Source organism: Epinephelus lanceolatus, chromosome 11 (genome assembly GCF_041903045.1).
Source record: "Epinephelus lanceolatus isolate andai-2023 chromosome 11, ASM4190304v1, whole genome shotgun sequence".
In the NCBI taxonomy this organism is placed as follows: Eukaryota; Metazoa; Chordata; class Actinopteri; order Perciformes; family Serranidae; genus Epinephelus; species Epinephelus lanceolatus.
The window spans coordinates 22,378,223-22,405,993 of NC_135744.1; the positions used below are offsets into that span (position 1 = coordinate 22,378,223).

Sequence of the window (27,771 nt, forward strand, 5' to 3'; positions counted from 1 at the left end):
AGAACGAGACTCCATGCTGACATTTTCTTAATTTGTGTAAGTCTGAAATGGTAACATCCAACACTCCAATCACAACACTACTCAGGTTAAATGGAACATATGGCTTCTGAATCATCTCAGAACAAAACAGAACAGGCTGCAGTGAGAGTCTCTTTCCATGGGATATTCAAAATAGCGGGTTTGTGCATTTAGTCCTTCTAAGGCAAGCTCGGGGGTTTAGTGTTGCTGGAGCCCACAAGAACTATGCTCCACAATGCTTTTTTTTCCAAGTGAGGATTAGAATATATGCAGTTCACATAAACTGGCCGAAATGAATATTTAGCAACGCTTAAAAAGGTCTACTTATTACTAAAAGTGTTTGTCATGGAACGGTCATAGTTGTCACAGTGAAATTTAAGGTATGCTGATGTATTCACGTCGTCAACTCATACACTGGGTAACATTCAAGTTAACGGTCCACCTTAAAAGTTGCCTGCTGTGAGAGGCAGCAAAACATCCTTTCATTTTACAGTTACAGTTTACTAATAAAACTCTCCATGGTACAAACAGTGGTTACATGAGACTCAAAACCAGCCACAACTCTGAGCAGAGTGACTGTCTTCTACTGACCATTAAACAGACTGCAGTGTTCACAGCTCCACCTTTTAGTACCAGATCTGTGTGCTAGGTACCCCAACAGAGGGGGGACTAAAAATGGGGACTGTACAGAACAGTTCCATTGGTACCATCCACAACTTTTCACAGTGGAAATAAAGCGTAGCGAACTGCACAGTACCGTACTGTACTGCTTGGTGGAAACGGGGCTTTACTGTACACTGACTCCAGTGCTCTGCCCAGGAGACGCATGAAACTGGCAGTTTTTCTGCATAAATGACAAGAGTTGCATGGAATTGGAGTGAAATCGAGAGAAAAAGAGAAAGAGGGGAGGAGCTGCAAGGCAACTTGGTTGGCAGTGCTTGCCTCTGCTTCCCCAGCAATGGGAGAGATGTGTGTAACAGGCACACAGAGCAGTGATTATCAACTGCGCACCGCATCGCCATGGACCACTATGCGCACTGGAAGACAGAGACACACCAAGGGGAACAGCCCGCTCTGCCAAACCTGTCATACACGAGATGCAGCTGACGACAGACGCTTGAAGTTACAGAAGGAAGAGAAGAAGAAGTGGTGCAAGGAAACATGTCAGCACTGAGCTTGTTATAAATGTTTTAATATTGAATGTATTTCTTTTCTTTTACAGTGGAAATTCAGGTTTGAAACAGATTATGGCCAAAAAACTGCTGCTGTGGTTCAGGTGCAGGTCGCCTGTTAAATATGTGTTTTTGATTTTGGGGTGAACTGTCCCTTTAATAATAATCAACATGTGATTGTTTTCTGCATGATGTTCAGATGCTTTACATGTTCATCCCGACTCTGTCATTTGTCTGCCCTCAGAGCCACTGCTTTCACTGCACAAGAGCGTTATCTCTGAGTCTGAGCCATAATTGGGTTAGCGGCTGCTCGGACCTCACATGAGGACACCGAGATTCACCGGCAGCACACAGACCAGTGTAAAATCAGGATAAATGCATCTGGGGCTGTACAGATGACTAGCAGCCTCACTCTCACTAGTGAACGTGAAATATACTTTGTTTCTGTGTTATTACTTCCCTATGGCCTATTGTGTTTGTTGCTGTTTGGCAGCTCCCATAAAGCTGAGTTGACAGGTAGAATTGTTTATGTGTACATATTTATCCATCAAATCTACCATTTTTTCATCCATGAACCACAACAACCCGGTCTCACCAACCCTTGATCAGTTGCCCTCGAGGACAGATGTCCATGCATCTAGGAACCTATTAGCAGCTGTATGACACACACCAAGCAGCAGCATTTGTTTAATGCTCTGAGCAAAGCTGTTATATTAAAAATAAGAAAGTCCACATCGGGCAGCAGGGACAGGATGAGGATGGGTCACACAAACTCTGGACTTTCACCTGGGAGACCACTGTTTGTGTCCAGCGTGAACCCAAAAGTCCATCCATCCATTTTCAATCACTTATCTGAAGTTGGGTCGTGGGGGCAGCAGGCTGAGCAAAGTATCCCAGACGTCCCTCTCCCCAGCAAAGCCCTCCAGCTCCTTCAGGGGGATCTTGAGGCATTCCCAGGCCAGACAAGATATGTAATCCCTCTGACGTGTTCTGGGTCTGCCCCGGGCCTCCTACCAGTTGGCCGTGCCAGGAATACCTCTATGGGCTCATTTATGCTCAACGTTAAATACGGATCCGGATACAGATGGAGCCTTCTGTCCGTGCTCCGCGTTCATTTAGTCTGTATTTCTGCACGTTTCCATAAAACTTACGGATACAGGCCAAACGGAGCAGTACCACCGGGAACCATGGGGGCAGTGTTGCTGTCACTACCCGATACGTAGCTCTAGTGAGACACGAAGAAGAAATAACACTCCAATTTCCCTCATCGGCACTACTAGAGAAAAGAATTCTCCGTCCTCCAGTCGCGATGTATTTATCGGCCTCACCGACCAGCGCCTCCTACAACGCTGCCTCTGTTTTTGTCTTTTATGCAAGAGGTACATTATCAATATCTCCTCCACAGTCGCCATGTTTGTTTTTGAGTTTGTTGTTGTCATAAACTTTTGATGCTGGGCTGCCTCCTGGTGGATATATTGGTTAACATCCATGCCAACGTAAAGGGCGCATGGAAGTATGCGGGCAGTGATGGTAACATCGTTTGAAACGAACTCCTTACACTATCTTTAAGGCTGAGCCCAGCCACCCTTTAGAGGGAATTCATTTCAGCCACTTGTATCCACGATGTCATTCTTTCTGTCATTACCCATACATTATAACAACTTATACAACTTTCTAAAAGATTAGATTTATCCTTGCAGATTCAATCAGTATGGGTTGTGGTTGCAGCAGTTTGACCTCAGGATGTTGAGGAGAGTTTTATTAAGCAGATAATATCCACAAACGTGAATGAAGACAGACTGGCGGTGTGTTGTCATTTAGTGAACATCCCTCAAGCTTCCCAGTGACAAGTGAGCCAGCGTCCGGTGCAAATCTAGATAATTAAACAGACAATAACGGGTGCGGTTGAGCATTGTGGCTGTCAGGGTGATCCCATTTTATTCAGGCTTCACTTCCTGCACGACAGCCTCATCTTGACCTCGCAGTCACATGGTGAAAGAAGTGAAATGAACAAGTGAGGCCGGTGGAGGAGACGGGGCCTTAATCTGTTTGGTCCCAGACTGGCTGCTCGGCCCATCCGTCTTCCTCTGCTGTCTGTCTGCTCCTGTGAGGTGCCCTCTTTAAACTGTAATCAGAGAGAGGCGAGAGAGGTGAGGGATGTGTTGGGACAGAGGATCCCTCTCCCTCTCCCTCTCTCCCATCGTCTCTGTCTTCAGTGTGTACGCTTCTTTGCTGTAACGGATTAGATCACAAGCTGACAGCATCCATCCCATCAGCAGATCAATCAGCGTGAGCAGCCAAACACACACAGGACATATCAATTAGGAGGGAACTGTGTGTGTGTGTGTGTGTGTGTGTGTGTGTGTATGTGTGTGTAAGGTGTGTGTTTTACATGGTTGCACAAACCTGATTAAGTTTAATAACAAGCTGCTATCATGGAAAGCAATGTTCATTTTCCTTATTGTACATGAACTAAAAATTTAGGAGGTCATCTGCAGGGGGACGTGGACAAATTAATAGAAACACCACAAAAAGTGTTACTGCTTCGTGGTTCTATACCACCACAAACCAATCACCCTGTGCTTATAGTTTACATCCATGTTTGTGAAAACATGGATGCTTCACACACATCTTTCCCCCGACAGCACAGAAGATCTTTACAGTCAGCACAGTTTCAAGGTGGCCACCCAAGATGATGGGTGACATTTGATCCTTTTGATATAAATTGCACTAAATTTCTTATTTTTATCCTATCAAACAATTGTGTGAAATTCTGTCATAATTAGCACATGAATTCTTGCATTATGGCCAAAAACATGCTTTGTGAGGTCACAGTGACCTTGACCTTTGAGCACCAAATTCTAATCAGTTCATTCTTGAGCCCAAGTGAACGTTTGTGCCAAATTTCGGAGAATTCCCTGGAGGCCTTCTTGAGATATCGTGTTCACGAGAACGAGACAGACGCAAGGTCGCAGTCTTTACCTTTGACCACCAAAATGTTGATTCCAAGTGGACATTTGTGCCAAATTCCCTCAAGAATGGTATGGATGAACAGACGGACAACCCAAAAACAGAGACTTGTCATTTCCCATCATAAACGACTAAAGAAATCAGCAGATTTTCAAATTTAAGAAGCTGGAAACAGCAATTGTTTGACATTTTTTGCTAAAGAAATGACTAAAATGTTTAATCAATTGAGACGATCCATCTTCTTTTGATTGACTATTGAATTACTGGTTGCATCTCAACCCTACTGCCAGAATAGTTGGCATTGTAGGTTTCTGCAAACTAAGGATACGCTACATTTGTACGTTATTATGTCACAGATACGTTGAAACTTTATGTTTCAACATTGCTGTGGTTAATGTGTGGTTATGTGTAGGCACAAAAACCACTGTGTTTTGGTTAGGAGAAGATCATGTTTTGGCTCAGAATACTCAGTTTTCAGGGCACAGTCCCAGCTGGAAACACAGCGATGTCTCTGTGAAAAACAACGACTTTTTGTGCCACTATCACAGGTGGAAAATCAGCAACGGATCGCTACAAAACACCCACATCTGGTGGCTAATGAGCCACTGGAAACGCAGCAATGACTCACTCAAACACAACCAGCTTTGTTGTTTGTTGGTCTGGCGCAGTGGTTTGCAGCTTGGCAGGTGTCTCGCCAAGGTGTCACGCCATCCACCATCCCCTCCACCTCCAGATAACGAAGTCAGCTCATATACTACTTCCCATGTTCTTTAGAAAAGTTGATATGGTACATATGAAACATACAAATGGAAAATATTTGTGGTTTGTAGAAATGTACAAAACTATAATGCCAAGCAGCTCTGGTACAAACGACAGTCCAGTACCCAAACATGTTCAATTACAATAGTAAAAAACTGAGAAAATCGCCACATCTAAGAATCTAGAAATGGCAAATATTTGGTATCTTTCCTTGATAAATTACTTAATCATCCAAACTCAGCTAACTTACTACTCTACTCTACTACTGTTTCAGCACTACTTAAAAGTGCTAAACAAATGTAGCTGTCAGCAAGAAATTAAGGCTATTCTCCATTGACTTACGCATTTCGAATATTCTCAATATAGCAGACATTTGGTATGATCTGATCTAATCCACACTGCAGGCCACATATCAGTTTCATAAAGGTAAAACATCTTCACACACAGCGCTCCAGATTAATGGCATGGGACAAGTGGATCACTGACTGACAACACGAGGACAGATTTCATTACAAAAATGATCGATGAAATCAATAGGTGTGTGTGTGTGTGTGTGTGTGTGTGTGTGTGTGTGGTCTATAATAATATGCAAGTCTGGTCCTGCTGTAGGGAGAAAGAACTGTCCACGACTGACTGCTTTTACGACACCTATGTGTGTGTGCGTGTGGTCTCTCCCAGAATACTGATCTGAGCTCTGCCTTCATGGTGAGATGTGAAAGCTGTTTACGAATAAGCTCGGAGGGCGATGCACAGATCATATCCTCCACAAAGCCAAAGATACACATCTTCAGGACTGACAACAAAGGTGTGTGTTCATGTATGTGTGCATGCGTGATATATAACCCAGACAGAGAGCCAACATTTCACGTGTATGTGTGTGTGCTCACCCATATGTCTACCTGCCTTTCTGTGTGAGCAAGAGGGCAGTGAAGGAGTGTGTGTTTGATTTAAGGAGGCACCGTGCCGACTGCATGTGGGGCCCAAGGGGGTCGAGGCAGGAATGTGACTCCTCTCTCTCTACCTTTAGGTGTTCGTGTGTGTGTGTGTGTGTGTGTGTGTGTGTGTGTGTGTGTCACAGGGGGAAGCATGCACCTGTGGCAACCATCTCCCTGTCAAAGATGGAGTGGTATGTTAGGAACTGACTCATGGCTCAAAGGAGCAGCTCGTTGACATACACACACACACACACACACACACACACACACACACACACACACACACACACACACACTCCCTATGTCACTTAGCTTCTGTAATCTCAATAAGTGCCAGCCATCTTTCATTGCCGTAATATATTGCAGTCTGAGCAGACAGACACTTCGACTAACACGAGTGTGACTTCAGCGCCCTGCCTGTAACGCTTTTCTTCATAAACCCTGAATGTCTTGTAATCATGTAAATTCTGTGATATATTGATCAATAACATTTGAAGTTCAGAGGGATTTGTGGGATCACACGGATGCATGGATAAACATAAGTGGTGCATAAATAAAACATATATTGCGTCTGAGATCCATTATGTTGCTGCAAATACATCCAGTGTAGCAGCTGGAGCAGATGGATCAGGACTGAAACGGTTGTAGCTACAGTGAGAGTATTGGCACAGCAACATCAGCAATAAACTAATTGCAATCAACTAATTGCCATTAAAACCTTTAAGTGGAAAATCATTTTTTAAGAGACCAAAGTGATTAATTTCTATCCCCAGAGAACTGACTTTGTGCTTGAGACAAAAGATTTCCTGTCAGTCCTGTCATCGTCTTCTTGCTCTTAAAAAACAGATACACTCTATGCATAGTATAGTAGAGTACAGTATATGTTATGTGTGCTATAGAATGTGGAATATATAGCTTGTACATATATTTCCATACATCTTGCTTCATTTCAAAGATTTGCATATCCACCACTCACCCTGTTATGTTGAAAAAGTGAATCAAACGTTTTCTTTGAGACCCTGTGTCCTCATATGACAACATCATATTTTGGGTTTACTAGACCTTATTTTCATTCTACTGGCAACTCAGACCTGTTGTCCTCCTTCGTGGACACTTTTTTGTGCCAGAGCACAATGCACTAATCCATGTAAAAACAAGATGGCAGCCATCTCTGCCAAGTCAGTCTGTAGTCGACACAAAAGTGGACAAGGTCCAAAACCTGATCACGTGTTATGGTTGAAACTTGTTTATTTATGATTAATAATGTTTGTAGTTTGATATGGCAACAAAATTGACCAATTTTAGCAATAGACACTGTTGATTAGGAAGTACTCATTTGAGGACATTGGGGCTTCATTATCATCTCGTTTGAGGACAATGGGACTTAATATTAATCGCTAACTGTAGCATCACATGGCTAGCTGTTAATTCAGCCGATAATTTATCAGCCGACATATATTGTGCATCCCTAATAAATAACAAAAACAAAATAAACATCAATACAAAAACATTTGTATTGGTGTCTGCCCAAAATTTTAAAATCACTAGATTCAGTACTTGTTTCCTGCAGTACTGATACACTGGTACCAGCTGCTACTGTCCAAGAAAATAAAAGTTGTTGTTGTCATGTTAAAGCCTTCTTATAATTATCTGCTAATAAAAATTTTCCATTTCATCCCCTCTGCATTAAATCTTGATTTTTTTCCCCTTAGTTTGGATAATGGTATCAAATATCAACATTTTTCAAGGTAGTGAAGTTGGAAATTCCAGTAAAGTGCCAATAGTATCCCAAGCTCTGTGTTTCATATGTGTCCTCCCCAGTGTTAAAACAAAACCGACACCCTACACCCTTTTGTAGGTGAGGTATTACTTTAACTTTCTGACTGAAAACAAAATAAACTTGACCTGCGCTTGCTGCTGATCTGTCACTGATCACTCTGCCCACCTCTTCAACACCGCTCTTCAAAATCCTCACTGACTCTCCCTGATATGTGCTCTCATCCAGCTGACTGTGAATGTACAGTCGGTCCCCAGCCACCCTGCTGCTGCTGCTACTGATGTCCTTGTGAGAAAACATTCCCTCTACTGCTCTCTCTCTCTGCCTCTGCTGCAGGCACTTGAAAGCTCAAACATGTCCTGCATCACTGCTGTTCCTCGCTTTTCATCTGTGCAGACCAGCCACTGTACATACAGCCAAAACACTTCAAAAATTATTCTGGGTTCATTTTATCAGCTTTTCACACAGAACTACTGGAAATTGCTGTATTTAAGTTGTGATTGACTATTTGAAGAGAGTGTGAGTGTAGAGTACGTTTAAAGAAATAGCTCCACATTTTGGGAAAAATATTCTATTTTTGCATAGAGTTTGAATTATTTTTTATATTTATGCTAACCAAGCTAGCACTAGCTAATGTCTGTGAAGAATTGTTTTGCCTCCAACTAAGCCCCACCCTCCAAAAAACATCATACTGTAAAAGGGTCTATATTCCCCAAAATACATCTTTAACATGGAGAACAGGTTTTGACTTTGTTTTCTCATTGCTTCACTGTAAAGGTGATCAAAGGGCAAACTCTTCTAAAACCATACGAGCTTCTTAACAACACCTACACAGCTGGAAACGTTAATGCTGTAAAACAGGCTGGTCTGTGAGCTGAAATCATCCTCTACAAGCACAGGAATTCACAATGGGTCGCTCACCTACCTACAATCCTCATATGCAGCATTTTTAATTCACTTAGCAGAGCTAACACATTCATTTACCCCATGCAAATGAGAAACTCATAAACACAAGAAAAGTAATAGCAATTGAGCTGCATTGCCTAATCAATCATGGTGTGTGTGTGACAGGCGCCGGTGCTCTCAACCCTTCATATTGCCTACAAAAAATTAATTCCCAACAACACAGATGGCACAAACAAAAACAACAACAACGCGGCACAAGCTCTCACTCATCACGGCGCACTCAAGAGAAGCCTCTGAGCAGAGGATCAATCAGCGCATGAGAGGGAAGAGGATAAAACGACATAAGAGAAATGAAACTGAAAGGGAAGCATGTATAAACACGCACACACATTCATCCAAGTGTGTGCATGTGTGTGTGTGTGTGTGTGTGTGTGTGTGTGTGTGTTTACGGCTGAGGGCCCAGTGTGGAGGAATAAAGCAGCTGCAATCCAGCAGCCACAGACACAACAATGACTCATCCTGGCTGTTGTTCATATCAAACAGGCACTAGTGGGAATTCCTGGGAGACACACACACACACACATGCACGCAAACACACACACACTCACACACACACACATGGGTTGTGTTACTGTGACCATCAGTGAGCCAGTGTGGGAGCGTGACTGTAACCAGCGACCTTCTCGATGTACTTGGATTCAGTAAAAACGGCTCAAACATCCAGAACACACACTTGAGTGTTAGCAAACGTGCTTCATGTTCCTCGTTGCAGAAACGGGAGTTAGCATGACACACACCAAACAATTACGTCCCCTTTTGCCGTCAGACAATTAAGTGCAGACATGAGAGTGTTTCCACTTTGGTGGATCCAAGTAAACTTCAGATATTGTTTTGTAAAACTTAGTTAAGGCACAAAGAAGGAAGAGCTTTCCACCAACATGTGTGACAGTTTTGCACCTACAGTGGGCTGAAGGCAATTATTTGGCCAAAACAGCACACCCAACCCTGTCTCCTAGTTCTTTTCATAATTGTGTTGTGGCTTTCAGATTATGAAACACTACTTTTATGTACCTGTAGGCTTCGCAAGGAGGTGGCTGGGGCGGATGACAGGGGTTCAAAGTATAGGACCTTGACACCAGAATCCCGGATTTGTCTCAAGACCCCTGTCTAGTGTTTAAAGGTAACGTAACGTAAATGCACTTTGGTTAATGCTAGGAAAGATTGGGATTTCGGTGAAATGTTAATAAAAAAAAAGGTTCTAAAGAAATAATGTTGTAGACACTCGAAGTGAACACTGTATAGCAAGATTGCCTGTTTTGACAAAAAACAACTGAAATACTATTTCAGTGAACATTTTGCTGATAAGTTCAGTATCAACATTTTTACAACTTGCCAGCTACATTAATTGGCTACATTTCCTTATTATGTAAATCACAAACATAATTTGCTTGACATTACATTTCCCTCAAAACATATTTGCTGTTTTAATCATTCATTAATTTATTAATTATCTACAACAGCTTATCCTGGTGCAGCGTTGCAGAGAAGGTTGGAGCCTCTAGCAGCTGACAATGGGTAAGAGGCGGGGTACACCTTTGACAGATCGCCAGACTATCACAGGGCTGACATATACAGACAGACAACCATTCATGCTACAGTCAATTTAGAGCCACCAATTAACCTTGTCATGTATCAACAAATTTTTTTTCACCGGCATCTAATCATTTATGAAGGACATGGTTGCACTCTCATTCTACTGCTGCAGGAGTGTGAGCTCTGCACCTTAGACACTGAGAGTCCGCCTGCACCACGTACACACAGTGACTGGGCTAAGTGTTAGCATCACAAGGCTAACGCTACCTAACAGGTTTAATAACAGAGTCAAGCTGTTCCGGCATTGGTGCGAGTTTGTTGGGACTTTTAATTGGCTCAGCTTCAGATGTTAGCCGCTGCTGCTGTGTTAGCTTGTGCTAACCATAGGTCTCATATACAGGGGTTAAAGCAAAAAAAAATTTTGTGCCTGAAATGTGGAGCACGGAAGATTTGTGTGCCTGAAATCTGAAATCTTTTCCGGAGCGGGGTATGTATGTATGTATGTATGTATGTATGTATTGCAAAGGAACATGTTTATTATCAAAACGAACAAAAAGATTATAGCTTTAGTAGTTACTTTTCAGATTAAACTTTTATAGCATAATAAGTTTATAAATAAAGATTAAACTTTCAGTGGTTACCAGACTTTTTGACTTATAGCTCCTACATCTCCTTTTTGCCTTGGTGCTATTTATTTTTAGAAGCTAAATCATTTAGGCTGATTGCAAAATTGTATCGCGCTTGATTTAATTTAACAGGCAGTTACATCGAAATTTCACCTCTGGGCAAGCATGTCATCATTGAAATGGATCATATAATGTTGTCAGCATAGAGGATTTTTATTGCAACTTTCGTTTCTGTCTGGTTTCTGTTACCTTACCTTCCCTACCCTACCTTACCAAAATTACCGCTGGCTTACCAGAGCCTCTCCTGCTTTGTCTGAGCTCTGTGTCTCAATGTGACATGACGTGAAAGCATGCACAGGCATCAGTGTTGATTGGCTATCACTTGTGCCGTGTAACCAATCAGAGGGGGTTGTAGGCGGGACATTGTTACAAAGCCCAGTGCAGTGGGGACTGTAGGCAGGGAGCGAGATGGCTGTATCAGAGCCAAAGGAGCAAGTTTTAAAATACATTTATTTGATCGGTTATCGATGAAAAAACATCTGATGCCGATTACGATAAACAGTAGGTTGTGTTTACTCGCACACTGTGCGCCTAAATCATTTTCCCGGTTCGCACATATATTTTTAGGGGCCAATGCGAGTGAAATGCTCGCACTGCAGAGCACTTCTGCCTGTGCCGGACATAAACTTCGCCACGCCGGAAATCCGGCGCTATGCCGGAGAACTTTAACCCCTGCATATAGGTGTCAGTCTCTGCCTCTGGGTTACTATGTTGCTGAGGGGTGCTGTAGTTGTCTCCCAGGAACAACATCATGGCATTGCCTTGGCAGCACTGTATGACTCCAGTCCTGGCAGCAGCCGACTCTGCTGCTCTGCCCTGTATTATTGACATCCCTATATTTGCGATTTGAAAACTCCAGGATGGAGTTCTGAGCAGATCAGTGGACACTGAGCTCTTAGCATACCTAAAGCCAAAGAAAAATTTGCAAGATGGTCTTTAGAACCATTAAAGAAGTCAGGGTTTTGCTGACAACTGTGATGTGAGGGGAACCAAAATCAGCTTCATTCTCTGGTAGTGCGTACCTGGCATAAAGCCAAGGAGGAAGACGTGCAGAGCAAACTAAAGTAAGTGGAGATTAAAAGTCTTATTGCAGAGAAACACCAGAACATCAATAGACAATGGATTTCCTTAATTTCCCGGTCTCAATGATTTACAATCGTTGTACAAAGATATTACCGAATTACATATTGATGTTTTAAACTGCACCGACTTAAAGTCAAAAGGATTCCCATAAACAGCAGCTTCTGGTTCCTGCAGTAAACTAAGAAAACAGCCCTTAAGTGCAGGTTCTGGCTTCCACCTCATCATCTCTGCTGTAAGTTGCGAAATGAAAAAAAGCAAAGAGGCCTTCAGAGGTGGAGAGCTCATGTAATATGCATAGCCACTGGTTCTTTTGAGTGTGTTTGTGTGTGAGTGTGTTTGCCGGGGCTTTCATGCCAGGATGACGGAGGAGTGGGAAGAGAAAGGGGACAAGAGAGGAATAAGAAACAGCAGAACATGTTTTTGGACCCTGTGACGGTTCTTCTCCGTCTGACAGAAGTGAAAGGACTGAGTCCGTCCACCAGAACAAATACGGAAGAGTAGAAAAAAATAAAATAAAGTGCTGCAATTCCCCCACCTCTGCTTTCAATCTGCCTCTGTTCATCTTCCTCCTCTCCTCTGTCAACATGTCATTTGTTGCTTGCTACCATGACACAACTCGTAAGGCGTAACCGCATGCCAGGATAGTTTCAGTGTGTGTGTGTGTGTCCTTACAGAAGATAAGGAAGCTTAATTAATATGTAATATCGGAGGAAGAATTTCTTAAACATACTGGTATTCTTGTCTCTTCACAATTGATGAGGAGGAAAATATCAAAGCACAGGCAGCCTTTGAAAAGGCAGCATTAAAGATAGATTACAAAAACTGTTGATCTCAGACGGCTGCCTCCACACAAAGTCTATAATAGAGCTCTCCAGTATGTGAAAAGAAAAGAGATGAATTGGACAGGATGAAAGTTCAGTCTTAATTACAGTCCGACTATAACTGACTGCTGGACCAATTACAGTGAGATTTTTTAGGGGGTTGGGGTGATGTATCAGTGAGTGAACAGAGCCGAGCCCAGCCGTGCTCGTAATTACTGCAGACATCAGATTTGACCAATGAGTGCGCTTTAGCATACATAAATACACAAGCACACACAGGCTTTGATTCATAAGTAGACATTAGGGCATGTTTATCCATTTGCAATGATGAGAAATGTTGTAATACAGCAGCGAAACGTATTAATGAATGAATCAAACATGTCGCATGTTTGTAAACGCTTTCCCAAGTTTGCAGATGAAGTGGCCGTGTAGTGTTTCTCCAGTAAATATTAATGATTTCTGTGTAAATCTGCTCCTGCCCTGTTTAATTAATGAGATTTGTCAAACTGGAGCACAAACCCAAGGAAAATGTTCAGATTGCTGCCTCTGTGTATGTGTGTTTTCACATGTACGTGTACGTGTATGTGTGTGTGTGTGTGTGTGTGTGTAGCGAGGGTGAGATGTGACCAATCACATTACTGTCAACATCGAGCGCAAAATGCAGCTGTGATTATAGAAAAAGTGACACATGCATACACACACAAACACTCTGACACGACTGACAAGACGCGCATCTATGATTAATGCCTATTGTCGGCGCGCTGTGAGTCACAGGTGACGAGGTTACAATGTCAGCATCTAAAGTGGGTCACACTCTGTCAGCGCACACAAACAAAGACAGACGTGCAGAGCCCAGTCACCAGAAGAAAATGTTGGCACTGTGTATTTCTGCAAACCACAAATACGTTACGTTTGCACGTTTCACATGTATCATATCAGCGTTTCTAAACTGATGTAGTATAGGAGCCGACTTTGTCACCAGGAGGTGGAAGGGATGGTGGATGGCGTGTCTTCTGGGTGAGACCCTGCCAAGCTGCAGACCAAGAAACAACAAAGCCAGTTGCGTTTTAGCAACTCATCACTGTTTTTAGAGTTGTTCAAGTACCAATACCTGGAACCCTCCAGTACTGCCTAAAGTGCTGGGTAGGGTAACGGCGAATATGCAAGACTATACACCGATCCAATGCCAGGTAATTTATTAATAAAAATTTAACCTGCCGAGGTCGTAGATGTTGTATACAACCAAGCAATGACTTCAGGGGTCAAAAAATGAAACCAACACAGAAGTGCCAAAATCTGCAGGTCTTTGAACGGACTCTTGAGGCTGTCTCCAGAAGCCAATCAATCCCCATAGACCCCCATGTTAAAACGCCCGACTTTAAAAAGTAAACATGTTTACAGCCCAGCTTCTCAGTCAGATACACCCCTCGCCTCTCCTCAGCGCCAGCCTATCGCCCAAATATGGTTACTTCTGGCCCCAAAAAGCCAAGATGCTGACGGCCAAAATGCCACACTGGAAGCTTCAAAAAGAGGAGTCCACACACCAGGTTGTGACGTCAAGTTAGCTACGTCCATTATTTTTACAGTCTATGTATACGTCAAAGTACTCTATTTACTATTTTTAGAATACTTTCGCAGCCCTGTGCTCTAAAAATTTTAAGTAGCCTCGGCTTCCACACTGTTGTAGCTTTCCAACTAGCGCTACGGTTCGTATCTCTTGAAACTTTGTAATCCAACACTAGGGGGGCACTAAGGGGGCGGCAGTAGCTCAGTCCATGGGGTTGGGAACCGGAGGGTCGCCTGTTCAAGTCCCCGTCCGGACCAAAAATATGGCTCGTGGACTGGTAGCTGGAGAGGTGCCAGTTCACCTCCTGGGCACTGCCGAGGTGCCCCTGAGCAAGGCACCGAACCCCCCAACCGCTCAGAGCGCCTGTCATGGGCAGCCCACTCTGACATCTCTCCACTTAGTGCATGTATAGATCCAGTTTGTGCATGTGCATGTTCGGACCTGTGTGTAATTGACAACAGAGTGAAAAATTGAATTTCCCCTCGGGGATTAATAAAGTATATATAAAAAACAAAAAAAATTTAAAAAAATTAAAAAATTAAATGTCTTATGTTTAACTTATCCATTTATCCATGTTGAAAGGAGTTTTTGTTAGTTGTGACCTAAAGTACACTGAGAGCAAGATGTATCCCATGACGCAATGGGTCAAGTCTGTCGACAGATCAGAGCCTGCGTTGCTGCGTGGGCAACAGCACTGATCCCAGAGGCCATGAGCAATAACATAACATGAAATTTACTCCACCGTAGTGTCAGTAGATCTGCGCTGTTTAGAGAGCAACTTAAATAATAGACAGTAGAATATTGTGAGTATAAAAAATAATGTGTAGGTCATCCTGTGCACTTGGATAGTAAGGTGCGCCCAGGCTCAGGCTACTGAGCAATCCATGGATATCTGAACAATATCTATTATGTAAAAGATGTAGGCTAATAGTTGTTTCATTTTTATACATTTGATTTGGCTTCTTGACATGGAAATGGGTTAGTACTATATAAGTTTTATTTATTTATTTCAACGCAACGGCATCAAAACAAAAGTGCTGGGATAGTGCCACGAAAACTGGATATTTTAAGCCAAGACATGATCTTTTCCCAACCATAACCAAGGCTTTTTTTGCCTACACCTAACCCCACTTTATGTCAAAGATTAAAGAAATGTAAAACATATCTGAGGTCAACATTTTTTCCATTGATTGGGTTGGACACACAGCACAGAGCAGCAGTTTATGTGAGGGAGCTAAATCAACTTTTCAGTCTCATTTCTTTGGTAGATTGGTGAGATTCTGTGGTGAACGAGTTTTCCCTGCAAAAAATGTACTTCTGAGGTGTGTGAAAGGCCCGGAGCCCGCCGACTCATGATGAAACAGAATGAAATATCAGTGATCGACAGAAAACAAGCAAAAAGAGGTTCGGGTTGTGATTGTGATAAAGACGTGCTTATAGGGAATACTCTCTGCAAGTTAAGAGAAAAGGATGAAAGCAAAAATTGGATGGAAGATGGAGGAGTGACAGGTCAGATAAAGGAGCATGGATTTACTCTGCGCTTGCACTCCCTCAGACACACAGCATATTAAATGAGAGGGAAGCAGCCTGGAGGGCGGAGCAGACAGCTTCTGACCAGAAATGAAAGACTCCAAAAACATCGGCCGGTGAGGAATCCTTAAGCTATGGTGCCTGACCTGAAGTTGCTCCCATCACACAAAAATGTGGAAAACTGGACAGGAACGGCTACATTTTGTGCCTGGAGGCAGCTGGAAGGAGTTCAAAGATGGCAGAGATAATCAAACAATGCTTCAGTGATGTTTGCTCTCTAAGAAAAAGTTCTCTCGCTCAGTCTGAGACTTTCTGCAGGAGAGCACTTCGGAATACTAATGGTGACATGAATGATGGTCCAATCATCTCTCCTCACGCATGATGAAAAGAAAAACTCACTAAGTGTGGTCTAATTGTTGGAGGGACACATTTTGCTAATAGAGTCTGCCGCTCTAATCCAGCCTGATATGGAAAATGTATTCATCTGTATCAGAGAGGTGATTGACAGCTGGCACAGGTACCATATGGGCTCCGGCAGCAACAGCAGCACTGAAATAACACAGCAGGTGCTTTGATCAAAGCAACTTCCTATTTTCATCACCGTGCTTCGGAGGACATCTGCATAGCAGCTTTGCCCAAGGGAACGCTGACACAGCAGGCCGGGCTTCCTCAGCAGGCCGGGCTTCCTCAGCATCAGCACAATGGAACTGGATGTAAGAGTGTGTGTGTGGGAACGCACCGGAGTTACACACTGCCTTTCCTTTCCCAGGCAGCCAGGGTCGAGGTAAAAAAAAAAAAAAAAAGACAGAAACACCGAAGGACTCTCTGTGATGGAGATGCAGATAAGAAGGCCCAGTTTCAGAGGGCTGCACAGAGGGAAGCTTCAAAGGGAAATGTTCACCGGGCACAGCTGGGGTTGGATGGAGTTTAGCTGTAAATTAGAAACCTTTTTCAGCTAAAAGTTGGTCCACTGAGCGAATGATAATATTCCTCCACAGAGTCGTTTCCATTCATTTCGCTGAGACGGCACAATTTGTTCATTCATTGCCAAGAGCAGCAGAAATGTCATGGTTTTGATTTAAATACCGTCCTGTGAATGAAACTGTGATATCTGCAGATATCAGAGGAATAATCTAGTTGTTATTGTACAACAAGAGGCTGGTCTCCCAAGTGCCCATGAGCAATTCCAAATACTGATCTAAATCAATGCATGCAAACATGGGGGTCGGAACTCCCAAAATAAATTTGAAGGGTCACATGATAATTAATGAGATGGTAAAAAGGGAGGGGGGGAATATTTAAGGGTTTGAAAATATCTCTTGACCTCTGCTAAGACTTAAAGCCCTTGCACGCCATGTCTGTATTTTTCGTATGCCTTTTCTCTTTTTACTCCGTCACCTGATTATTATGCACAGTACTCACTCGGTCCGATGCATTTCACTGGTCTATGTGTTGCAAACATTTGCAATACAAGACAAAATGTAAAGACACACTTGCTCTCTTCACCACAGGAGGTACCTCACTGACCACTGCCGCTTTCTGCCAGCGTCTTGCATTTGGCACCGGGGCTACCATGGTTATGCAGTGATACCGTGCAACTATTAAATTTCTTTGTGCTGTAAGCAACCTCATTGCTCTTGTGAATTTCAGCATCTTGTCATGAAAGATTTCCAAAGGAATGTTGATTTCATATACTTCCACTTCTGTCCGTGCTGGCCCTCCGTCCACTCCTGCCCTTCTCCTCTCTCTTGTCAAGGATGTATGTCTCTTGCAGGTTACGCCACATTTCCTCCACTGCCTCTTGGTCAAATAACTCTCTAAAGGCTTTTGAGGGTTGTGAAAAAGGCAGAAATTCAAACATAGCTACATAAAACTGAAAGTGGTACATTCAGCTCATCTTACTAATGCTATACTGGCAAAGTTATACTCGAATGTTGCGCCAGTATGCCCTCGATGTAGAGGCCAGCCAATGCATGTGTTTCAGTTATGTCCAAACCTCTTCATCTTTTGGAGAACTATTTCTAAAGCTTTAAGTGAGATGTCTCAAACCCAACTGAACCCCAACCCAGTCTGCACACTTTCTGGTCCAACTTTGAAGGATTCCCGTGCTATCTTACCAAATAAAGCCCACAAGGTTATAGCTTTCATTACTCTTCTTGCAAGAAGTTTGATCCTTCTGAATTGGAATCAATGCGCTCCCCCATCCTTTTCTCACTGGGTCAGAGATTTATGTCTTAAAGTTAGAAAAAATCAAATACACACTCAGAAGTTCCTCTCAAAACTTTATTAAGATATGGAGTCCTTTTTTGGACTTTTTTGATTTGGTACAGGAATCCCTTGATAAAGAATAAGGTGGCAGCTATAAATGTTGTGCGGCAGCAGAGATCAACCATCAATGAATATCTGAATGTTGGGTGGGTAAGGTGGTAGGGATGGAATCAGGGATTCTGGTTTCAAGTTGTCAATATATATGATGAACAGTGTTTCTTAATAGTCAGGTCAGGAATAGTTGAATTTATGTCAAATATATATGTTTTGTGTCTTTTTTGTGGGACAAAATGCTGATGTCATGCAGGTATAATGTTCACTATGTTCACCATCTTATTTTACTCCAAGTATGCTTACATTTACACCCTTAGGGAGACATGAATGCACAATCTATGCACCAATTTTCATTGCAACCCATCCAATAGTTCAGTGTGAGCCAAAGACTCAAGACTGACATTGCCATCCTTAGAGCCACACTGCACTGCTAATAATTATTTACATTAAACAACCACTCTTTTCTTTTCTAACAGAAATACCTTCAATGAGTTTGCTTCACTTCAGAGGCTCCCAAGCAAAGAAAAAGCCTGTAAATGATTTCAAATACGAAAACCAGTGGCATCAATTGATGTTAGCTAAAAATATATGTTGACATCTACATCTATTCAAAGGTCAAATATATACCAGGCTTTGTACATCAACAAGGCAAACTAAAGTTAGCTATTACCTCAGGACTTCACCTCTATATGAGGTGAAACCACAGAAATATGTATCTTCAGTCAACATGTTTGCTTTCAGCTTGGGAAACGATTGATTTCTTTACTCGATGCATGATGTCTTGAGGTGAAGGACTTCAATAGGATCTTGATATTTTGGGAAATTTTTGATGCCGCTGCACATGAAATATTTCTTAAATTTAAGGGTCCCTTGTTACCACCCTTGAGACAACTTGAGTTTACGTGCTTGTCATTTTTTGAAAAACCGTCACCAAACAGTGACGACAAATTCAGCAGTCAAAGTAAAGCCAGATTTCACATGTGCAGCTAAGTGCCACTTCTCTCCTGTTATCTCTCCATGCAAGGATGAGAAACCACAGCAACACAAACATATCTGACTGTACAGGTAAGAAAAAACCCTGTGGTTCATATTTCTTTCAAGAGCAGAAAAACACAGCTTCTGGCGTATCGCTTTCAACTCCTCAACCCAAGTAACTCCCAAAGAGCCACTTTCACACAAAAACATTTCTTTTTTGAACTGGAATCGACTCACTTGCAGTCACATCAACAACAAAAAGAGAAAACAACAGCCAATCATTGCAGCACATAACATCTCCTGCACATTTTTATGTAAGCACATCGTGTAAATTATCTCCATATGTTAATATGGCTATAACCCTGCAGGAAAACAGCTGAGATTAAGCTTGTGTGTGCAGCGAGTGCTTGTACACTCAGCCGAGTGTGACATGTCTTCAGCCCTGAGCAGATAACTGCTCTGGGAGAATCTACCTGAGCACTGTACCACGACGAAACCCCAACGTGGCGTTCAGCTGCTCCTGTCAGCGGAGGAATCTGAATAAAATGAAATAACCGAGAAGATGAGTGAGGGTGAAGGGTGAAGTCACTGTCACTGCGACTCAGAATAATAAAATGTTAACTTCATGTGTCATTAAGAAACATTAAACCAGTTATATCTGCATTTATTTCTTTATCCTGTAAAGTGAGTTACTCCGTATGTGTCCCTGTCCGTTCACTCTCCCCACACACACGCACCACACTGCGCCCGACCAAAGAGCCGTCCAATCCAATGAATCCTGACCACTAAGAAGAACAGGCTGATGAAATATGCATGACAGGAGGAGAAAAAGCTCCCCGCCTCAGCACACAGAAATGTTCAGCCTCCCTCTCTCTCTGAGCATAAAACATTGATGGTGGCAAAGCTCACCGGCGCAGCAGCTCAGCCACTGGATGGAGTGCTGAGCTGAACCAGTGGAGGGTTAGCAAGTTCACATCTAATTCTGGACTTCACCCACAGGACCACAGGGCTGAGAAAGGAAAGAGCCAGGCAGCTTTACCTCGAAAAAAGGTTTTTCCTAGTTCAAACCAGTCCTCGGCTGTGTGTGTGTGTGTGTGTGTGTGTGTGTGTGTGTGTGTGTGCGAGTGTAAGTGCGCCGTCAGACATGACAGAATTGTTGATATGTAAGGTCATGTGCTTCTATACTTCTGAGAGAACGTACAATCACTCCTGGGCTGTGCCTCCTACGTTCTCGCTGTGTAATAGTAGCAGTGATGCAGCAGATGTTGGTGTAAATGAAAACAGCAGCGTCAGTTTTGGAGGTGGGCTGTATGTGACCACAGTTACAGGGGAATGATTCAGCCTCTAGTTGATGCTGTCTCACACAATCCTTGTTTGAATTATGTGCATGTATTGTTAGCACAGGGTCTGCAGATGTGAGGGACGTCAACGAAAAAGTACTTGAAACCACCACATTTGGAGAAGGTGGCGTCACCTGCACCCTGAATTAAGGCTAAATTAGGGCTGTTGCAATGACCACAGTTTTGCAATACTGCACAGTTGACCACAGGAGATGGCAACCTGCTGCCACAACCGCTACGTTCATGTTTTTGCTTTTTTTCATGGAAGCACCGCATATTCACACTATGCTACACAGACCAGCAGCATGTCGAGGCACTGAGCGCCTATCCTACGCTGAGCGCTGCATGTTTGACAGTTTTTTCTGTTCACAAAGCATTAAAACATAATTAAATATGATTGAGTAAAACGCTGTGAACCACTTGTCAGTGTCACTTTTGCTCAATTGTCCAATTACAGTGGAAGGAGGGCGAGACAAATACCACAAAGACCAACCATCACATTGCTGGACATCAACAACGGAGGAGAAATTACGCTGAATTCAAGTGGAACTCATGAGCTCCATGGGCAGCCGTGAACATGAACTTGTGAACCTAATCTGTGCAGTTTTAAGAATTTTTAAGCACTTAATTGAACTTTTTGTGGAAAAAAAGTGTTGAAGTTGTATCCTACCAAATATAATGTAGCACATGCTTATCTAATGTCTAACACCACATAGTGCAACAGATTTAAGATGTGAAATTTGACCTCCTATGGCTAATCAAATGTAAAAAAAAATCTTCATTCCTTTCTATCTTTTTACAACAAGGTTTCCTACACATTCAGTTTTTTTGTGGCAGCTTGCCTTGAATAAAACTTCTGCTGCCAAGTTTTGATTTTAAAGTTTTTGAACTGGACCATTAATTAGGAGCGCCGTTGGTACTGTTCAGTTATCCATTTCCACACTCTCGCGGTGCAGAGCACACTCTGGTCACAGATGGAGCAGCAGAACACCAGGCACAGTGAAAGGGAAATTTAACCGTTCATTGTGCTGGGTCTAAAGTTTGCTTTCAATCAGAAACAGCTGCTCCTGTCATCCATCAGTTTTCCATCCAGTAAGCTGAAACTCAATGAACTGCTGAGGAGAAAATAAAGGACACATGTAGAGTTCTGCCTGCGCTGCATTTAGGGACATGCAAAAGACTGATACACAAAAAAAACCCTCAAAACAACAAGTTAGCAACCCCCCCAGTCAGATTCAAACTCTGTTGGAAACACTGCTGATATACAGATGACAAAAGTGCAAATTTGTTTTGCATTTATATCTGAAAATTTCGCTTTCTTCAATCCTTCCATCTTACAAATGCATATAAACTTACTACCCCCAAAAAATGAACAAACAACGAAAAAATAAAAGAAACCAAGCACTCTACGCATCAAATAAACTCCGCCCCTCCCTTCCAATCTGATATTTCACTGGTTAACACTTTTGATTTACTGCAAATGAAACAAGATCCTCTCACAACACAGCTTCAAAGTGTCTTAATCATAACCTTTACTCTTTATATTTCAAACATATGCCAAACCACGAAAGAAGTTATGATCAGAAAAAATGTCCTCACTTTGTGCTTTGTATTTTTTGTCTTCATAATGATTTTCAGGCATCATAAGTGGGGTAACACATCATCTCTCTCTCACACACACACATATACACACACACACACACACACACACACACACACACACACACACACACAAACTGACATCTCCTTTGCCTGTCAAAGATACTGTAGAAAACATGGGGATCAAAACAGGCGTCTATCTGCAAAGGGAAAGTTGACAATCGTCTCGTCAGCAGTTCATTTCTCCCAATCTGCTCAAAAACACACACCTTCAAACACAAGGCTGATAATATGCACACCACAAAGAAAACCATTGTTCTTAATCTACTTGTTTCAGTTTATCAGCCCTCTTTGGTAACACTCACAAACACACACACACTTGCAGTGCTGGGAAAACAAACAGTCTTCTGATCTGCCCTCCTCGGGGCTTTGTGGTTCTCTCTGTGAAACCTCCGTCTATCTAGACAAGAGTCGACCTGGAAATGGAACAAAGGCCCGGTTCCTTGCGTCGCATTGTTGTTTAGCAAAGTCTGTCGCTATGAAAGACACACACACACACAGCTCTATTCCACACAACGGGATTACACACATAGATACGCACACACACATCCACAAGAGGCTCTTGCTTTGCCACAGACTCCTTCTCATCCTCCCAAAGCAGCATTGATCTGATGCTGGAGTCAGACACAGAAGTATTAGAGCCTGGCTGTAAGCAATAAGCGCCACTTTAAACACACCATTAACCATGCCCTGCGAAAGTTCCAGTTCTGTCAGTAAACATTTAACCTGCTCAAATGAATTCAGCCTCTAATTACGGTTAGTTAAATGCAGGGATTTAAATTAACTACTCAATATTCTCAAGGATAGAGGCTACGTGATTGCTGCTAAAGGTAAACAAATGAGAGAGGGGAAAAATAAGGTTTGTAGATCAGCTGACGTGAAGAACAGACTTCAGACTTAGTCAACAGAAGTGCTTGAAGAGCGAAAGAAAAGGCAGAAAATGGCAGGAATGTAGAGAAAGAGACGAGGTTGAGACCTACGATGAAGCTGGACCATGTTTGGTCAAAGTGCCAAATTGAGGTAGCCTGAGTGTCAGACTGAAGCTCCCAGAACCTTCAGTCTGACATGGCTTCCATTGAGGCGATTTACAAGGGGGAGGGAATTTGATTTTTTCCCTAACCAATCAGTAGAGATCAACGAGTCACCCAGAATCTGACGTCATTAGTATCCATGCCTCGGGGGTGCCGAAAACAAGCGAGCATTGCCCGTTTAAAATGTCTCCGTCGTCGTGCACGCCCAGCTGCATCGCCATTAAATCCAGTTTAGCAGCTTCCTTAATTTGGTCCTCCATTAACGCGAGTAGTGGCGAAATACCTCGAGAGCATCGTTAATGTGGTCTGTAGGATCTGTAGCGGTCGCCACTGTTGCTATCCTCACCAGTTACCCACCGGCGTACAGCTTGACATCAGCGTGGCGCTGATTGGCTAATCGCTAGACCCCTGGCGTTCATTGGTCCGTCCATCGTTTGGACGAGATAAATCGCAAATTCATTGAAGTATGCCAGACCAGAGATGCAAGCCTACTCAGTTGAGTGGGCGGGGTCTATGGTCTGGAACCAGGCTAAAATTAAGGCCAAATTGTTACATCTGCAATTTTCTATAGTGATCCTATTCGTGCGCTCCACCACCACTCTCCTTCCTGCAGCCTCCACTCCTCTGATGCCAACCTCCTGACACCACCACTCAGGACCAAGCACCAGACCTGGGGCGACAGACCCTTCACCATAGCCGCCCCCTCCCTCTGGAACTCTCTCCCCAAACACATTCGAGACTGCACTGACCTCTCCAGATCCCGAAGTGTCTTTAAGTACCATGAAAGGACTCTATAAATAAAATGTATTATAAATATTATTATTATTATTATTATCATCATCATTGTACCTATGGGCCCTGACACATCAAGCCGACAGTCAGCCATTGGTTAACATCGGACCATCTCTCGCACTAGTTTTTGCGGCGTGTCCCGCACGATTGGTACTTGGTTCCCCTTCTCGGTCCTCGTCAGCCCTTGATGGCTGTTTTTTATCCGATTCAACATGCTGAATCGGTGGCGGAGCCCCTTGGTGAGTAAAATCAGTCCGATTGGTACTTTAGCTCAGTGCATTTGAAGAGAAACAGAAGTGAGGAAAGTAAACTATTGGAAAGTCAAGAGGGTGCAAGATCAAAACATGCCGGTGAGCTCTTTAGCAGAAACTGTTTGTAATGGTTGGTGTGATATTCCACTAGTGCACAATAAATATCTTTTGTTCTTTCAACATCTGGTTGTGTAGCTAATGTGACTTGATAACTAATGTCTTGAGTCCCTAATGTTCTTCTTCCGATTTCCCTTTCTGAATGACGAATACAGACTACCGCCACCTGCTGGTATGGAGAGTTATTTCTTCTCAAGCAGGTGCAGAATGTATGCGCTAGTTTGCTGTTGGTTGTAGTCTTTGTGGTGTGTTCACTTGCAATTTTTTGGCCGAGACACAGGCGACATGAGGCGATGCAACAGTCGGCTTCTGTTGCCACTAGTTCTTTGATGATGGTTTGATGTGTCTGGGCCTTAAAGTATACTGAGGTAGCCTTTCACATGACCTGGTTAAGCTATGTTTGAGACTGAGAATACGACCAAAATACAGTACACTGAATATCTTTTTAAACAATTAGATTTTGCTGGCAAAATAGTGCTTACACAAATATAAATCCCCTCCTGAAATGAAATGAAATTAAAAACAATTCAAATTTTAAGTAATCCCAAGACACTTTAATGAGACTGTCCTTTTTTATAATCAATTTGAATATTTTACTTCCTGATATAAACTTGCTTTTTTTAATTTGCTTTTACCAGTATTTGTGGCAGCCATGTCTCAGATGAATTGTAATAAATTAATCTTATGTTCTACAGATGTCTGTTTGAACTTTTGTGTTTGATAAAGTGGTGAAAAAGAATTACACACACTGTTTTTTTCTGGGGCTGATGAGTGAGCCATCTGGCTTCCTTTTCATCCCTTTTGAAAGTTGCACAAACCGGTTGGGCAATCGCAAGAAAATGGCAGCAGATAAAGACAAAGTTTATTAGCTGAAGAGCAAACGAGCATTTAAGGCCCAGAAATATTTGACGCTTATGGTCAACTTAGAAGCAAAACAGAGTGACTTGAACAAAGTGACAAGAACAGAGTGATTTAAAAACAAGCATTGTATGACACTGTGGCAGGAATAAGTTGGCAATATGTCATATCCTCTCACGCACTTTTACAAGACACTTTTATAAGACAGCCTATCCTGTTTTTATAAATTTTTCTCAATATTTTACTTCTATTTTAGAGTTATTTTACTTCTCCTAATTCTAAACTAACATAAACTAATATGTACTAAAGATGTCTCAACTTTTGTATTCGATAAAGTGGGAAAAAGTTGATCAACCATGAAACAACAACAGAGGAAAAGAGACTTATAATGACCTCACTGGCCTTCCATGTTACATACGATCGATCGCGGAACATGCAGTTTTCTTTAGAGATTTCTTTTTTGCTGTGGTGGCAAAGACATTCCCAGCAGAAACACTGTGGAGCCTGTTCATTTTGAAGGCACAATGGCTGATGGGGAAACACCAACACTCTGCTGGCCAGTGGTGTAACTTAATCACTCGTTCAGCAACTCAGTGACACAATGACAGACTTTTGCATTCATAAAGCTGGGGTGTCATTTCTAAACATTGTGTACGTACAAAACGAGGCCTGAAAGAGGTGCACGCCACTTCCCACGCAAAAGTTGGGATCGATAAAAACAGAGTTGATGCTGACAAACATTTTGGAGACAGTAAATTGGTGACACAGATGGTGAGGTGGAAGCCTGGTTGTTGAATTTGTTGAATATTTTTTTGGCACACACCATTTTTGGCTTTTGTCCGTACGTACATTTTTAGTATGCATCCTACAGATTGTTTTATAAATGAGACCCCTGCTCTCGCATTGCTGCTGTCTAGCCAAAAACACATCTAGTTTCAGTGCAACACGTGTAAGAAAATATGTTGCTGTAAGTAAAGCACACAGGAGCACATCCTCTCGTATAACAACAGCAAAACATTTGTACCAACTGCCATTTAAATGGTCCGATGCACAAGGCAAGAGTGTGAAGGCCGGCACTGAGCAGTGACATGAGCCGTGCTGCATTATGGGATTTTAAAGCCCAAGCGCTGACAAGACGTCGCTTTGTTTACGAGACTACTTCTCTGTTTGAGTGAAAGTGGCAGCCTGATAAGTCACATGTAACCCTGAACCAATGACCTGTGTTAAGGAGGCATAATTGTCTTTTTACAGCAGGCTCTAAATCTATCCTCGCCTTCCCTTTCGCTGCTTTCACCCCTACGAGTGCTATGCAGACTGTGGTTGCCTAGCAGCAGCTGTCCTCGGGTTGCTTCTTTTGTTGTTGTTTTTTTGTTTGTTTTGTTTTGTTTTATTGATTGATGGGCAACAAAGTCAGATGCTTTTTTTGTACAACTCTAGTAATAGACAGCGCTATCAGTGCTTGTTGCAGAGTGGCTCTAAAGGTAAAGGATGCAGAATGTCTTTCACATGAAAGGCACATGGAGCATACAAGATACAGAAATTATGAATTTAACACAGACACGGGACTTTGCAAGTTCAAAAAATTTAATGTTTTTTAGCCATTTGCAAGAAGGATGCCCTCTTTCTTTGTATCTAGTGTGAGTATGTGTGTGCATCTGTACCGACCTGCAGCCATCTGCATGTATCCAGCCAGGGTGCAGATCCTCCTCTCACATCCTCCGCTGGGCAGGAAGATGGTGATGATGGCCAACAGGGAGCTGACAGCCAGCAGAGCACAGCCTCCCGAACACAGCACCGCACTGGTCTGAGGAACACAAACACAAAACAGTTCCATTTTAGCTCCATTTTATTGACAGAAAGTAGACCCAACACCACACTTGGAGATTTTCACAGCGGGGAGCAAACTCCTCTTCTGTGGAAAGTTGCTTGTTCCGTCACGTAACCACAAACAAACATGCTTACCTTCCTGTCAAACAGTTATGATTCATTGTATACATTTGAAAACACCTCCCAAAGCCAAAAAGTCCATGTTTTGGTCAGGTCACGTTGTGCAATCTCACAGTCGATCCTCCAAACAGGTTAATGGCTCTCTCAGCTGGAAAACAGCACTACAGCCAAACAACAAGCCACTGTCCCTATTCATTACATCTTTGCTTAATCACACACACATGCTGCGAGCAAGAGGAGCAAAACACAGGCAGGAACCACTGCTACACACACACAAAAACCTCGACGTAGCCTGCAGGTCTGAAAAGTGAGGCCAATGCAGAAGTGTCTTAAACCTGCATTCTTTAAATGGCCAGCAGGGGGCGACTCCACTGGTTGCAAAAAGAAGTAAGATTGTTTAGAAGTCTATGAGAAATTGACCCTACTTCTCACTTGATTTATTACCTCATTTTCCTAATGAGTTTATGGTCTCAGTTGCCACTTTCAAGTCTTCTTCAATACAGCCTGATGTTTTGTAAATTATGATCCATTTAGAGTAAAATAGACCGTAAGGCAGAGTAAGCTTTGGAGCATGAAGTCCCTACCACGGCAACCTGTCAATCAGGGCAGAGACATAGCAATGTGTATTTATGCCACCGTGAACTTGTTTTTGTCTTAAGGCA

General features: G+C 42.7%; 1 protein-coding gene across 1 annotated transcript in view; it reads right to left on the minus strand.

Annotated features, from left to right (window-relative positions):
• lhfpl7 (LHFPL tetraspan subfamily member 7) overlaps window positions 1-27,771 on the minus strand; it is a 159,608-nt gene that overhangs the window by 84,809 nt on the left and 47,028 nt on the right. Inside the window, exon 2 of the mRNA XM_033611354.2 lies at window positions 26,828-26,966. Coding sequence (XP_033467245.1) covers window positions 26,828-26,966 — 139 coding nt within the window. The remainder of the gene's footprint in view (window positions 1-26,827; window positions 26,967-27,771) is intronic.